The sequence below is a fragment of the Tachypleus tridentatus genome, chromosome 6 (assembly GCF_004210375.1).
Source record: "Tachypleus tridentatus isolate NWPU-2018 chromosome 6, ASM421037v1, whole genome shotgun sequence".
NCBI lineage: Eukaryota > Metazoa > Arthropoda > Merostomata > Xiphosura > Limulidae > Tachypleus > Tachypleus tridentatus.
The window spans coordinates 90372868-90390506 of NC_134830.1; the positions used below are offsets into that span (position 1 = coordinate 90372868).

The 17639-nt window shown below is 33.4% G+C and overlaps 1 protein-coding gene across 5 annotated transcripts in view; it reads right to left on the reverse strand.

Moving 5' to 3' along the window:
* Nucleotides 1-227: 227 nt before the first annotated feature.
* LOC143253017 (serine/threonine-protein kinase tricornered-like) overlaps nt 228-17639 on the reverse strand; it is a 113188-nt gene continuing 95776 nt past the window's right edge. For all 5 annotated transcript variants that reach the window (XM_076506056.1, XM_076506058.1, XM_076506060.1 and 2 more), the window contains 7 exons: nt 16561-16715; nt 9799-9901; nt 7921-7982; nt 7198-7315; nt 4876-5098; nt 2071-2159; nt 228-1664 (listed from right to left, as the gene is read on the reverse strand). In XM_076506056.1, coding sequence (XP_076362171.1) covers nt 1540-1664; nt 2071-2159; nt 4876-5098; nt 7198-7315; nt 7921-7982; nt 9799-9901; nt 16561-16715 — 875 coding nt within the window. In that variant the 3' untranslated portion in view covers nt 228-1539. The remainder of the gene's footprint in view (nt 1665-2070; nt 2160-4875; nt 5099-7197; nt 7316-7920; nt 7983-9798; nt 9902-16560; nt 16716-17639) is intronic.

Below are 17639 nucleotides of genomic sequence, written 5' to 3' on the forward strand. Positions count from 1 at the left end.
TGACTAGACATGAAGAGTCCCATAGTTAATTAAACACTAAAAATAAAATTATCTTTGTTTTCAATTTTTTTCTCATTGGATTTGGCAGCATGTCAAGAAGTGTATTTCCTATCATTATTGATAACTCTTTTCTAACACATAAAATTTTACTAATGGTATACAAATTTCCATATTAAGTATTTTTAACACAAATTGACTGATGAATTATCATCTCTTCAATGTCTCGCCAGTTTTAAAACTATATTTATTTTATTACTGATGTGTTCCAAGTCTTTATTTATGAATAATCCTACATACAAGAGAAATACATAAAGCTAACAACTGATTTTTCTTTTGGTACAGAAGAGACATTTTCAAATTATGTTTTTTAAATCTTGAAAGTTCATGTTTCTGATCCTTGAACACTTGAAAATCTACCTAACAACAGCAGTTAATTATGTTTAAATTTAGAGCAAAACACTATCTTAAAAATGATAGTTTAAAACGTTTACATAATACAGAATTTAACAGCAAGTTTTATTCAATATCAAATACTGTAAATTTTACAATACAGAAACTAACACATCATATTCAGTTTTCAACAATTATATTGTCACCACTGTTATAATTTAATTAACAAACCAAAACAGAATAGTAAAAAGAAAGGAGTAATCCAGTGACTCAACAAGTGGAAGATAATTAAATGTATCTTCAATCTGATTATTATAATTGACCATCCATGCATTAACCATTCATGTGATTTTCATAAATTATGATTCATTAACCATTTATGTGATTTTCATTGGTTATGATTCATTAATCAGTATTATCATTTAATCTATAACAGTCATGATCAGAAATGCAAATATTATAACAAGTAGAAATACTGGATCATACAGATAGCATCTGAATAACCATACAACAAGAGTTTGTAGGTAGAAAGAATTATGTTGATACATATTTTATTAATTACACAGATGAACTTCTTAAAAATTTACTCACTTATACAAATGAGTGTTTTAGTATGACCAATACTACAGATGAGCTTAAAAACTGACTAAAATATTTGATCAATTACATGACTATGCTAACTATTATTATTACCATATATGTCCATGAAAAAGAAACAGAACAGGGATCTTAATAACAGATTTGTTATTTTGAGATGCCTGGCTAAACTTGGTAATTGATCACAATACATTTAAAGTACACTTAATCATAAAAATCAGGCAGTGATAATTAGGCCTAATATTTATTATACATTTACAGACTCACTAAAGTACTACAAAAAACACTTTTAAAATTTACCATAGTTCTTATTGGCTTCTCCATAAAGAAGGGCATTTTTCAAGCTCTGACAAAAGCTTCAGAATCTTGAAATAAGACAAAGTAATGTTTATCTGAAAGAACATCAACTTTAATTTAGCATATACCACCATTCACAATAAGTATATAAAAAGGTGTTCATGAAAGATGAAACTTTATTTCAGCTGATCTTCAACTTCAAATGACTAATGAATGTGGTCCTGAGTTTGTTTTATATATCTATAATACAATTCATTAGCTTTTCTTTATATTTCTGTAACGTTGTGTAAGACCTTCAAATCTTCTAAAGCTGTAGTTAACAAAGACCCAATCTTTATCTTCCTGCTTCTGTGATTCTTCCAAAGAACTTGGTGCAGCTGCTGCTTGGGGAAATGAGCAAGTAATAAGAACAAAGTAAAGACCTGATAGACTATAGTAAAATTATCCAGCAAGTAGTTTTCTGTCATCAAACCATGTTCAGACACAAAACCACAATTAACATAGTAATGTTATTCATATACTTACAACTTAAATAAGCATAAAGTTACAAAAACCAGTCAAATCTAAAGCAATGCTTAACAAAAAAATTATAATACACTAATGTATACAACTTTGATCTGAAAATTTATAAAAAAATCTCTGAAATACAGGTCATTTTATCCTAACAGTTAAAACAAAACTGTGTCACCTATTTCTAAAGATTAAAGAAATTTACACAAAGCTCTGATGAAAATTAATGCCTGCTTAATATCCACACAGTAAGAAAGTACATAATATACTACTCACGGATTCGTAGGTCAACATCAGGGAAATCATCAAAATTAGACGTGTCATCAATACTTTTGATTTCAATGGGAATAGCTGATGGACGTTCTCTGGAGACAAATAAACAATGTAGCATGTTGTGAAATTTCTAATCAAACCTAAAACAAACTTCTAACACTTTCACTATATCAACTCTGATTGTGCAATCATCTTGAAGACAAAATTGCATCACTGAATTAAATTACTTGTAGTTATTGTTGCACATAGTAAGAAAATAAAATACTTTAGAATTCAAATTTATTCTATAAAAATGATTATTTAGTTCTATACCTAAAATAAAATCAAATATTTAGATTTTTGGTTGATTTCAGCATTCAAGGAAATCATTAATTTTGCAAATTTTCTGAATTGTTTTCTGAGCAAAATGTACTTTTAACCCTCACATGTACAAATTAATAATGATTTTGAACAAAACAGTGTTAATTTGTGCCTTTAAACATGAATAAAAGTGATTTTATTGAATTTTAGCCAACTACTGTTCCTAGATATAGGATGTCATGATGTGATGTATTTGCTTAGACCAGGTTGAGGAAGTGAATTAAATCTGTCATGAACTCTTTTCTCATTATTTTCAACTGTGACCACCAAATGTATTTTAAGTTCAGTGGGGGTCTGCACAGTGATCAGAACAAAAGACATGAGAGCTCTGTTTGGCAATATGCTGGTAAAAGAAAATGTTTGTAAACTTATGCTACAAATATATTTTTCTTCAAAGTTTCAAAACACATGGTTTATTTTCAAATTGTCATGTTAAAATATGGTAGGAAAATAATTCATAATTTATTTTTTGTAGAACACAGTGATGTATGCTTTATTTAAATTACTTAACATACAACCACATTGTTCTGTTTTGCTCTATTAGGCTTCATTCACATTAAGCCACATCAACATAAACAATTGTTTGAATGGACAAAGAAATTAATCAAAAATAAATGTAAAAATATCGTAACTTAATGAACGTAAAATAGATGCAAAACTTACTATATATATTAAATGCATTAAAACAAATAACACTATGTAACACAAATTTTGTTCCTGGACAGTTTGTGTTATTTCTTAGTTGCTTATGTTGTAAAAGGACAGAAAATGTCCATTATATTCTTCAAACTTTGCTTTTGTGACCTGGATAATGATATTTAGAAATTAACCTATTTTCTATGTAAAAATGGGTAAATTTGCACATTTTCATTTACATAAGGTTTAAATAAAACATATGAATCAATATTTACATGTATTTATAATAACGTTATACAAAAATGAATAAAAATGTTTAGAAGTGAGTAGTTTTTGAGATTTGTTACTAATGTAAATCACTTCCATGTATTAACCCCCAAATATAGTCTCCTATTATGTTTTCATTATATGCTCCTTCGTTACAGCGTTCAAAGTCCAGTATATCTTGGTGGTAGCACTCACCTTGCTCCTCTGAGTATGCTTCCATGTTCTCCTTGAATTTATCAAGATGAGCATCAAGGATATGGACTTTTAGGGACATCCTGCAGCTCATTTTGTCATAGTTCTTCACCAGAGCCTCAACCAGTTCCACATAATTTTCAGCCTTGTGATTGCCCAAGAAGCCCCAAACCACTGCAACAAAGCTGCTTTTTCCTTCCTACTGAGCCTCTTGGGGAAATCTGTGCACTCCAGGATCTTCTTTCTTTGTGGTCCAACAAAGACACCAGCTTAGAAAAGAAGTCTGAGAGGTACTTGGAGGCTGCGGACTCCTTATCAAGAGCTGTGGCAAATTGTTTCATAGGACCCAATTTTATGTGCAATGGTGGGAACATCACCTTCTGGAGGTTCACTAGCGGCTCACAATTGACATTTTGCCTCCCCACAGAGAACTCGGTCCATTGTGGCCAGTGCTTCCTGTTGTAGTGCGCTGCTGTGTCTCTGCTGTACAATATAAAATCTTAGTATTCAAGCAAGCAAAAATTGTCCATCTTACCTTCTAGAGTTTTTTTTTTGCAGTGCTAGCAGGTAAAATGAGGTGCCCAGGGTTTGTCTTGATCCACAAAGAGCATACTGAAATATGCTTTATAAGCTTCACACACTTTAACAGATGCTGTCAGAGTACTTTTTTGCTCTTGTCTTGATAAATTGGCCACATACATAACAGAATGCATCTGGAGAATGCTTGCAGCTTCTTGATGTCATCTCTGATAAAATCAGATAGGTCTATATGTTCACTTAGGCAGCTAGAACTAAACTGAAGTGGTGAGTAATGAGCCCCTGTATATATATCACTATGGAAAGTTCTAGAAAATTCTAAACGATTCTTGAAAATTCTCATAAGTTCTACAACATTATTGAAAATTCTTGTAAGTTTGAAAAAAATTCTCTGTCAGCTACTCAGCACTGAATCTCCCTGGAATGTTCTAGAAAATGGGTAAATTTGAAAATTTCATTACCCAGGTCACAAAAGCAAAGTCTGAAGAGAAAAATAGGTCCTTTCCATTTACTTTAGGCATAAGCAATTGGGAAATAACACTGTCTTCCCAAGAAACAAAAAAATGTAAAAATTTCGTAAAAATAGATTTAAAAAAAACAGAACTTTATTTCTTGACAAGTACTCTTGGTAGAAGTTGTAGCTGACAACAGCATAAAATTGTAGTTCTCACTTATTCATAGTGTGGTGTTTGTTATTAGTAAAGATATTTCAGAATTTTCTATGCCAGGAGTTATATTTCAAAATTACTGTGTGTTAGTCCAACAATGCATCTTCTATATCTATTTTAAATGTTTATATCACTAAAGTATGATTACCTAATATGTTCCCAATCTACTCCTTTAAAGAACAGATGTCCTTTAATTTCCTCCAACTCTCCTTTACTTCCCATTCTCCTTTCTACTTCACAACAAAACCCTTGAATCAGATATTTAGATTCATTAGAGATGGGTACTTCTGGGGGAAACATCAATGTCTCTCTCCAGTTTATAACCTTCCTGTAAGTTTCTTGGGGGGTATCTGAACAAAATGGTGGATAACCTATAGTAGAAAAAAATTACTATTAAATTCAGTATAGCTACATAGTATGATTAATCAGCAACCTTAAATTTTACATACTTCATTTCTGTAAGAAAAGTCTTAAGATGTGTGAAAAAAAAGTAACAGTTTGTCAAATATTTAGATTTATTGTAAACTTTAATTGAAAGCTCATTACAGTGAACTACATACACAAAACATTATAACAATGTTTAGTTTTGTTTTTCCTATACACAGCAGTGATAGATTCTACTTCTGCTTAGTTACTACAGTTACTATTATGAAGGAAGGAATGTCATACTTAGAGACTAAAGTTTCTAGTTTATTCAAGTTAAACCAAGATAATGTGGCATAATAAACAATCAGCCTACTTTGTGTGAATAATGTAAGACAAGAGGTAATTCTTTATAAAATCATAACAAAATTAATTAACTTTATCACAGATTAAATCACGTGATGAAGATAGCAACACAGCTACTGAACAGTGCAAACTATAAGATTGCACTGGACATCCCATAAGTAATGTCCAAAAATTTAACACAAACTGCATCATCATTTCTGTCTTTGTAGAAGGCTTTAATGACTACAATATGTAGTAGGATGTGTACAAAAATGTTCAGACAAATAAAAGAAACTAAACAAACTCCACTTTTTCAGATCATTAATCAAATAAACCCTTATGAAGATGGATGTGTCTGAGGAGCACTTTAGGCATATAATGTTTTATGAGTTTAAAAATGCAATAGTGCAGCAGAAACTACATGAATCATTCAAGGTGTTTATGGTGCGAAGTCTCTCAATGAAAGAAAATGTTGAAGGTGGTTTTAGAAGTTCAGATCCGGTGACTACAGCTTAAGTGATGTGTCACGTTCAGGTCGTCCTGTTGAGTTTAATGATGACTTGCTGCTAGCTGTACTTGATGAAGATTGTGCTGTAACAGTTGAAGAACGAGCACAGAAACTTTATTCAACCCATTCAACAGTTCACTGTCATCTGCAACAGCTTGGAAATGTGTCAAAACTTGGAAAATGTGTCCCCCATGATTTGACAGAAGCCAACCTTAGAGCAAGAGTGGACATTTGCACTTCTTTGCACTCTTGTGACTGTAACTCACCTTTTTTGGACAGGTAAGTCACTGAAGATGAAAAAAAAATGGATATATTATAAAAATGCTAAGTGTTGCAAACAATGGCTTAGTGCAGGTAAACTGGCTAAAGCACAGCCCAAAATGGACCTCCACCCAAGGAAAGTATTGTTAAGCATTTGGTGGGATATTGTTGGTGTGATCCATTTTGAGTTGCTGCCACTCAATGTAACAATTATATCAGATTTATACTGTTAACAATGTAGAGTTAAGAGTGCTTGAATGTTGCAATGAAAAAAAAAAAAAGGGCCTACTTTGATCAATTGCAAAGGTGTTATGTTACACCATGATAATGCACAACCTCATACAGCAAGAATCACATCTGCAAAGACTGAAAAGCTAGACAGGGAAAAACTTCCACATCCTCCTTATTCTTCAGACCTTGCCCCATTTGATTATCATGTATTCTGAAGTTGCCAAAACTATCTTGATGGAAAAGAGCTTGGGATACATAAAGATGTCAAAACATTCTTTTCTTCCAAACCTTCAGAATTTTATAGAAGTGGCATTCAGAAGCTTGTGAATCATTGGCAGGAAATAATTAATAATAATGGAATATACATTATTGATTAAACAACATTAAAAGCATTTGAAATCCTTTCTCTTTTTCCAAACCTAAAAATCAAACATTACTTAAGGGATGACCTGATACAATAATCCAAAGCATATATATTTTTACTTTCAGTAGTACACCATGAAATATTAATTAACAAGTTTATACATAGAACAATCACTATAATATAGTGACTTAAAAGGCATTAGTACATGGGCATGGTTGCATATGATTATACAAAAGCTTATGAAAGAACTAGAACTTAATTATAAAACTCTTCTATATAATACAAGATCTGTACTAAATCTAAAATCTTATGGAAATTTTGAATGTTTGGAGACAAGATAAGTCATCACAGTGTAATTTACATCTTGACACTATAATGTTATGTTTACTTAAACCTACCTATTAACATTTCATACATGATTACACCTAATGACCACCAATCACAAGAACTATTATACCCTGCTCTAGTGAACACTTCAGGTGCAATGTAGTCAGGTGTTCCTACAGTGGAATAGGCCTAAAACACACAAATAAAAACTGTAAATTTTAGAGTTATATTATAACACAAAATAACAATACCACATCATAATGGAACTGAAAGAACTACACAAAAATCAGAAAAACACAATTTTTCAACAAGTACTTATGTCTTAAAACAATCAACTGAAATAATAAAGTTAAAAATAACCTAACAATATTACTAGTAGAATGAAGCTTAAAAAATCACTGTTTTGTACTGAAAGGTTTATGCCATAATAAACTGTTATTACTGGAAAAAATGAGTAATATGGTAGCCACAACATTAACTGAAATCATGTTCATAATAAGATTTCAATTTAAAGTTGTACTTGTTGAGCTGGACAAGCCTCTTTAAAGGACAGTGATACATCATTTTAAAATTAGAGCCATCTTTATTTATTTATCTATTTTATATTATATATATATATACATACACACACACACTTTTTTTTTTTTTTTTTTTTTATTGAAGTACACTTTCAATTTGCTAATTTATGGTAACATGAAATCCAGCTCCAGATGTTATATTGTGCAGTTTTGTTGTTTTTTTTCACCTCTAAGTGTTTAAAGATGATAAAATCAGAACCAAAAACTCATACTCACTAACTGTCTTCGATTTCTTTTCCAACTTTCTGCTTTTCTTCTAGAATTCATTGGATTTGAGGCTAATGAATTTGAACACAATAGAATATGAGACACAGAAAAGTGGTAATTTCTCCACAGGATATCATGAATAATTAAAGTAGAGATTCACTGGATGTAAAGAGAGAGATCTACAGGTTTTATGCTTAGATTAGAACAGGAAGACGTTATGCACTTAAATTTAGGTTTATCTTCCTTCTTTAACCCTAACAGAGACGAAACAGTGTCAGATAATTAATCAATTATTTGATTATTGTAAACCTATTGTAGAGATTTCCTTAGAAACTACAAAGATTTTAATTCCACTTTTGTTTTTCCAAGACTAAAAAATATATTATAACCAGTCCCAAGATTCAGCAAATAATTTAATTCTTGTCTAACTATACTTTAATACTTCTACAAATACATTTTTATATTATTCTTTTTTTTAATGTTAAGAACAATCTTCATTTGAAAACAAAAAATTAGAACAAGCCAGAAAGATATCTATGAAAATGTTATAGACATTTTATCTGTGTTTTCATCAAAGATCTTCTCAGTGCTTTTCCAAAATTTTTCTGATGGATTTACAAAAACTTCAAAATGCAAGAAATAAAACTGAGAAAAGTAAAACAAAACTATGAAATGTATTTACATTATCATTACTCCTCTTAGAATTCCATGAAAAAAGACAGCACAAAATATACTTATTTCGAAATTATATATTCAAAACAAGTCAAATGTTGAACAAAAAAATTCCAACATAGGTTATCAAAGCTATATCCAGAGCCTTAAATAATTCTCTTTTATGTCAAAGTCCACATAGACTGGTTCAATTACTTTAAAACTCTTTTAACAAGATAAATTATTCTCCTTTACTCTATTATTCCAATACAATCAGTGATAAGTGCACATACATGTGGATTACCAAAGTTATATCCAGAGCTTTATATAATTCTCTTTTAGGTTAAAAATGTCCATACAGGCTGGTTCAATTTCTACATAACCCAACTGACAAGATTAATTCTTCTTCTTAACTCTGTTATTACAATACAATCTGCAGTTATTACACTTTAAAAGTCCCAAACTACACACTCTTTATAGCTAAACTTACAAACACAGTCCAGATCTATTTTAATATCTCTCACTAATTTTGTCTTACTTGCTTCCACTAACTAACATATGATTACACAAAAGCTTGTCAGAGAACTAGAGTTTAATTACTAAACTCCTGTATATAATACAAGATCTGTATTAAATCTAAGAGCTGGTCATAAACATGTTGAACATGTTTGGAGACAGGATAAGTCAACAATTTCCTTCTACATGAGTTTAACCCTAAGAGAGCCTAATTAAACAGTGTCAGATAATTAACCATAATTATCTGATAGTTGTAAAACCATTCAGAGACTAATACATTATAATCAGTCCTAAGATTAAAATATTATAATATAAAAGTACTTACTTAAAATAATGAGAAAAATTCCAAATGTTCAAGTAATATGACATTAATTCACAATTATTGAGCTTTGCCACAAATGATTCATAAGCAAACTAGCCAAGCCTACACATTTAAAAATATTAAAGACTTACTCTAACTATTTGAGCCATAACTCTTCTATCAAATTTAAATGAAACAGTTGTGCATATCCAACAATAACCTATAGGGAATTTACTCCTTATATATTGCCCCTACAGACTCCATTATGTATTAGAATATTAAAAACATTTTCAGGTTAACTTATTAACTCTACTGTAAAAAGTAATTGTAAAAAATGGTCATATGAATAATGCATAGTTACCAGGTTACTAAGCAGCAAGTAGAATGAAGAAGCCAGATACAGACAAAATAAAACTTACAGAAATTAACTGGTTTGGCTTGAGAGAGGTTCCTATAAAACTCAGTTCTGTGAGATTTCTTTAGACCCGTACACAACCCAAAGTCAGATAGTTTGACATGGCCCTAATTAAAATCAAAACAAACTAACAGTTGATATTTCAGCATTAATACATTCAAAACATATAACTAATATTTTACAAATAGCAAAGTAATAACAGTAATTAATAGTTTGGAAAAAACAAAACATTTTCAATGTGTCCTAAAATATAACTACATTTCATTTTGGAAAATACCTAAGAAAATTAATTTCAGCTGAGAAAACAAACTAATGATAAATTCATATCAGTGTGACATATTTTATAAGTTTTTTATAATCACAAACAAAGAATTTATGTATCATTCTTAAACCACACTAGTCACAAAACTGACCAAGAAAAAGTTCTCTAAATATTCAGTTTGTGAATAAAGGAGACAAATTTAGTGGGTTGATTCCCAAACAAAATTCCTTGGTACTCTGTTCTCTTAAATTTTGAATAGGGGTGTATGCATCTTGTGAACTTTGGTTGTTTGGTTGGTGTTTTATTGTGCAAAGCAACTGGACTATCTGTGTCAAACAACCAGTAAAAAAAATTCAAAGTAAAGTAAAATTATTAAAATTCATAAAACAGAATTATGTTAAAACAAAACAAAGTCAAAATTTTGAATTAAAAACTTAAATAGTAATAAACCCAATTTTTAAACTTAGTTTACAGCAGTAAGAGAGAAAATAAAGTACTACAAGTTTTAAAAGACTCTCTGTAGCATAATTTTAATTATAACTCACCACGATGATTAATGGATAAGTTCAAATATCAGCATTAGTCACCTAAGTTTGGCCTTTCCAGTCCTGGTTTAGAGTTATTTAAAGTCATAGACATTTTCTAATTTTGTATGGAATTAATTTTACTTTAATTCATAAAAATGAATCATGTTAAATGAAACAAAGTCTAATTTATGAATTAAAATCTTAAATACCATTAAAAAGGCCAGTGGCCTTCAAAAACTAAACATTTGTAAGGTAGACACAGTGTCACCATTGCCAATGACACTGGTCCAGCATCAGGGATAAACCTTGGGACAAAACGTCTAAAATGGTGTCATCATTAACAATCATAATGATGGCATGACAGTAAAATGTGGACTATTGCGACCTGAGTGTCACACAGACCACACCTTGGTGCATCAGTCCCAGATAAAACAAAATGATGAGTTAAAAAATGTGACTTATGTGTAGTCTAATTAGGACAACTTCTTTCCGATCCTTACAGAAACAAGGCAGCCAAAGTTCAATAGAAGACTTTTTCTGGAAAAGCTTGTTTTCATGTTACTCACTCCAAGTTAACTGCCAACTGGCACAGAGTTGAGCCTTGAATACAGGACTATTGTCCAAGCATGGAACAGGCACAGCAGTGACAGCACCAGAGCAGACAGACTTGGCTGCAGTGTTAGTGAGCTCATTTCCACAAATTCCAATATGACCTGGTATTCAAAAGAACTGGACAGAAACTGATGTTAAAGGGAAATGGGCCAGTCAGTTTTCAATATCAGCAATAACTAACGTGATCCAGGGCAAAAAAAAGGCATACAGTTTGGCAGTGAACACAGAAACTGTAGAGGGGATTCTGTGCACAACCACCGAACAACAACAAAACATGACAGAGTCTACATAGTACCTGATTTCAAACCATCCATATAAATGGGAGTGGAGGGATGGTTCGAAAGATGTTCAACAAATAAAAGATGGTACTTCCAATCAGGAATATCTGCTTTTCTCAGATAAATTAAAGAAAAGTCACATGTTAATAAGCCATGGTGGGATGGGCTGACCAATGGATACAGCAATGTTATCCAAGGACAGACCCAATTCATCCAACTACGCTTGGATACAAAGGCCAAAAAAAAAACAATGGCAGATCATCTATTCCAAAGAAAGCATGGTTCACTGAGGAAGTAACACAAAACACCAGGTGGGATGCTATGGTAAGGATCAAAGTTGAGGCATACAGTAAAGACAATTGCAAATGTGGAAAGGGTAAAGGAGGTTTACAAGACTGTGTACAAGCTCTGGACTGGGGAAGTGCCAAAAACCCTGGTGCAAAGCTCAAGTTCCTGATGATGAATGGGGTCCAGCATCTTCAAGGCCTAGGTCCTGGCACTCACAGACCAGAGACTCTAGCCCAGTTTTGGTTGAATAAGAGCACAATATATCTTTACCATAGAACATCGATCTGATCCCCAAGTGGTGGAAAAGAGAACATGGAGAATGTTCAGTGCCCTTGTATGTTTGACTTGTAGCTGCTTGATGTGTGGTATAAAGGTCAGCTTATAGTCAAAGATAAGCCTTTAGAACTTTGCTTCAGGGACCACAGGAATTCCAACTTCACTGACACAGAGTTCAGAATTGGGGTTGACACCCCATTGGTGGCAAAAGTGCATACAAACAGTTTTAGAGAGAAAGAAGTTAAACCATTTGCTGTGGTCCACTTCAATCAACGATTGAGGGCAGTCTGTAGCTGCCACTCAACAAACCTCATGCTCAATGATTGACACGAAATGAGGAAGTTATCATAATAGAGCCAGTTTGCAACAGTTAGAGTTGTCCAGTCATAGCATTAATTTTTATACTGAAAAGTGTGACACTCAAAACACAGCCCCAAAGGACAGACTCCAAGCTCCTGCAAGAAAGAATGGGAGTGTCAAACCTAAATAAACTTGGAATTGCCTGTTTTAAAAAAAAAGTTTTAATAAAAATGGGAAAATTGCTATGCAACCCATATAAATGGAGGTCTTGCAAAATGCCAAACTGCCATGCAGAATCATAAGCCTTATCAAGGTCAAAGAATAATGGTACAAGTTGTTGTCATTTGAGAAATGCTTCTCTGATCGAAGTTTCAAGTTGAATCAGGTGGTCCTTGGTGGAGTGCTGTCATTGGAATCCACACTGGGTGGGTGAGAGGAGGTTGTTTGATTCGAGAAACCATACAAGAGGAGCATTAAACATCTTCTGTAAGGTTTAACAGACAGTTCATCAAAGTTATTGGATGGTAGTTTGAAGGAATTTTGGGGTCTTTCCCAGACTTTGAGAGTAAGGACAATAGCCTGGGGCCATGCATCAGAAAAAACATTCTCCTGCCAGATCCTGTTAAAAGCAATCAGATGAATAGCGAGAGAAACAGGAGAAAGATGGTGCAGCATCTCGTAAGTGTATCATCAGGTCTGACTGATGAAAAGCCAGTTTGAGTTCCTACAGTGTAAAGGGGCGATTATAGTTATAAAGATGATCAACCTAAAAGGAAAGATCTGATTGCTCTGTCTGAGTCTTAATGGCTAAGAAGGCATAGGATGAAGCAGAAGTGCTAAATACCTGGCAAAAACTTTCACCAAGAGTATTGGTGATGCTCCAGATCAGCTACTTCCTGACCATCAGCAAAGCAAGATCAAAATGGGATCAGAATTATACTGCCAACTGACTTTCCAAATCTTGTCCCATATAATTTTGGAACTGGTGGTGGAAGAGATGCTGGTTGTGAATTTAATACAAAATTCCTTCTGGCTTTGACATCTTACCTGCTGAGCATGTGCACAAAACTGCTGAAAAGTGTTGCAGTTCAAGAGTGTGGGATACCTATGAAAGGTATCCCAGGCCTGTTTTTGAGTCTTATGTGCAATGTGGCATGCAGAATTTCACCATGGATGAGGATACTGTGGAAAACATGTTGAGGTTTTAGGAATACATTGAGCAGTTGCCTGGATAATACAGTCAGTCACTGTTTACAGATAATGGCAGGATCATGTACCACAAGAGCAGTGAAAGAGAGGCAGTTAGCTTGATCCAGCTTCCACCAGGGCACGTGGGTTGAGTGGCATCAAAAACGGCCAGTCTCTCTCAAAAAGACAGGAAAATGATCACTGCCTCGAGAGTTACTGTCAACCCTCCCTGAAAAGTGGAGAACAGTGAAAGGAAGCAGATGAGAGAACAATAGTGGTAAAAAACTGACTAGGTGCATGAAAATATAAAAGTATGAAAGCATAAAAACCAATACTGAACAGAAAGGTTGTGATCTGAGAGCATATGCTCTATGGAGAGACCCCTCCCATCAATATCAGCACCTCTCCAGAGGAGATTATGTCCATTAAAGTCCCCCAGAATTAAAATGGGAGACAGCAACTGTTCACTGAGAGCATCAAGGTCTGATTGATCATATGTCTCTCCAGGAGATGGGTAGAGAAAACAAACAGCGATGGTACAACCCAAGGAAACACAGATAGCTGTGACCTCCAAGGGTGTGTCTAGTGGCAAAGACAGGGTGGGCACATGTTAATCGACTAACAGTGCCATCCCTCCACATACTTGTCCATCACACAACCTGTCATTTTTGTACAAAAAATACTGCTGAAATGTGACTGTATTGGTAGGTTTCAGAAATGTTTCCTGTAATGAAAAACATACAGGATGATAAGAATCAGTGCTTTAATGTCATGCAGTTTAGAAAGTAAACCTTGATAGTTCCACTACACCAAAGTGGTCATTTTTATTTATGTGTAGGTTAAATTGGGTGGAGAGCCCTTCTCTTCCCGATCATGACCTTTTTCTTTATTTGCAGGAGGTCTATTGACATCCATGGATCCTGCTGTAGGTTGACTGTCATTGAAAGAAGATTCCAACAACTGAAAGTGTGAACGAATGATTGTTTGGCACCTCGTGGCTAGAGAAGGTGAAACCAAGGAAATGACCATACTTGGAATAAAAGAAAGTGGATCTGGGGGTCTACTGGAACAAATGGTAGGGATAGAGATGGGTACTGATTTTCTAACCATGGAGGTCAACAACTTTTCATGTGGTTTGAAAACAACTTTTTGGAGACATGGATAGGTCTATCAGCACTCCCACTGCAGAAGTAGAATGAAGTGTAGCAATGTATGTCTGAGATGGAGTGGTGGACAGTAACTTTTGAGCCTCAGAGTAAGAAATGTTTTAAATCATTTTCAAACACTGAATCTCTTTTTCTTCCACCCACTAAGGGCAAGACATATTTTGAATCATTTTCAAACACTGAACCTTTTTTTATTGCACCCACTAAGAGCAAGAATGAAAGTAGAATGGGTGAGAGCCATGATAATTAATGCAATGAGTGTCTATTTCACACTCATAGGCATCATGGTTCTTACTACAGCAATAAGCTTATATCAAAGAACCATGACATGATTTCTTTGAGTGACCAAAACACTGACATTGGAAACATCTTGCAATTAAGATAACCTGCCTTAATGGTAGCAAGTGGATATAAACATCAAAATTAGGGCATTGGTAGGCATCATAATTCTATCTTTGCGAGTGGAAATACACCTCACTGTAGAAACTCCTTGGGTAGAGAAACCAGCAAGGATCTTTGACTTTGGGATGTTCTACAAATCCCTCTCAATAACTCCTCATGACAAATTCAAAGTAGCATAGGGAGTAACCTCAATAGGTATATCCCCAATGGCCTTCAAATGCAAGAGGAGTGGATGTTTTCACCAATATGTCACCAGAATGAAGCTTTTTTACTGATTTAGGAGAGCCAGCAGGTCCCTCTAGTCTTTTCTGAATAAAAAAAGAGGTGTTTGCCCTAAAGATTTGTCTGATAAAGAGTGTAGTACTAGAAAATGAGGTACAGGTGTTGAAGTAGTCAAAGATTGCTGTTCAATGGTTTGCATTTTTTGCTACTTTTCTGAAAATTTGATTAGGGAGATCCATAAGAAAGAAAGAATATTTCAGTGCCCACTGACTCCACCTACCATGAAGCCTATAAGAGGACACACTACAGTTCCAAACAAGGACATTGCAGCAATTCCAGGGTTTCATGAGCACTATACCCAAACACCAGCATCAGATACAACATCCACAACATCCATTAAGAACATCCAACGCTAGTACTTGGTTGACCCTAGTCCATATGAACCAACCGATTGACTCTGGATGGACTACCCCAAGGCTGTCTACAAGAATTCAAGGTGTTGTGTGTTTGGGTTGTATCCCTCAACCACCAGGATCTTCCCCTCCCCTTTATGGGTTGTAACAATGGCAAACATGTGGGTGGATGTTTAGATCCCAAAGGAAGTGACTGAAAGAACAGAACCTTCTCTGAGAGGTCCCCTCACCATGTGCATGGATCCATGCCAAGGGGAATGTGAAATTTGGAATCTGAACTTATCATCAATGTAGCCAAACTTGCACTAGTATTAAGACTATGAGGAAGAATAGAAACCCATCCCCCCATCCAAAATTCCATGCAAAATACAGTATTGACCACACATATTGGGCAATACAACACCTGGGTCCTCAATTATATACAATTATTTTCTTTTGCAGCTTCTGCAAGTTTTATAGACAGAGATGGCCAACAAAAGTTCAATACATACTAATTACAACTGTAAGGTGCGTGAGTACAGTACCTTCCTGAACATCAACACTACTATTTTGTGCACGAGGAACACATTTTAGACAAAACCCTAAACTCTGCATCTTCAGGGATAAACACTATTGAGAGGTGAATTCTTTTGGCAGTAAAATATAGATTTCTTTCATGTAAGCAGATTAAGCACTCTTTAGAATACATGTTTTTAGTTCTAACTTGAATACTGGAAACTATAACACTTTAGCCCACTCAATACCCCCAAATTTAGCCTCATTGTTTTATAGGCTGGGTTTTAAATATTTTAATTTTTTCCCCATCTGAATTTTTCAAGCATAAAAATTCTACCTTTGCATCCAGCAGTAAGTTGTCTGGTTTGATGTCTCTGTGAATGAAACCGAGTTTATGGATGTAATCAATAGCCAATGCTGTTTCTGCCACATAGAACTGAGTACATTCTTCTGTTAACGTGTCCTTCTTCATTAATAAGGTCATCATATCTCCTGAAATTACAACATATATTTCAAAACAATAATTAACCATGACTTTAGCAAGTAAGAGGACTTTCTTTGATATTATAGATAAAACAAACCTCACATGTAGAACTGAATGTTTATTTTAAAGTATAATTATGTATCACAAGACAGATTGTATGGGTATCAAAACTTTTATTACAATTAGTACCATCTTAGGTAATCTTCAGGTTAACCTAAGAAGACTGAAATGTTGTTTTCTACTTTATTTTAATAAAAGTTTTGATACCCAATATCAGCTGTCTTGAGATACATTTTTTACTTCAAGTTGGTTTCTCAGCATGACAAATTAAAAGTATAACTGTGCTATTCCGAAAATAGCATAAAAATCAACTCATATAATGAGATTCAAAGTAAAATACCTTATTCAACTAGAAAATGATCATATTCAGAGTTAACAATAAACAATTTTTGTACAATAAAGGCAATAAATAATGAATTTAAGAGTTAAATACAATTTTGCTTTTGCTTCATACATTAAAGAAAATAAATCTTCCACATTTGAAAAATCTACTAAAGATAAAAATCCCATCTCTTATCAAGACAAACATATGTGTGACTGTTTCAAGGAAATAATCTAATTTTAATTCTTCTCTTTATTTGTATTCATTATATGAGATTAGTCAGTGCTGGTTATGTTTTTAGTTTTAAATGTAAGAATAAGACAACTTTAGGTTAAATAACATTTGATATTCCCAAATATAATATTTGATTTCTGATAAACTATATTTAAAATGTAATTCAACTCTTTGAGTGGTCTAAGTGTAAAATGGGGCACATACTGTAAAATAATTTAGTTCAATCTAAACTTGAAACTTAAGAGTATAAAATATTTGTGATCTGTTTGTATCAACTTTGTTTTTTTACTTAACTTTTTGAAATATTAACACAGTT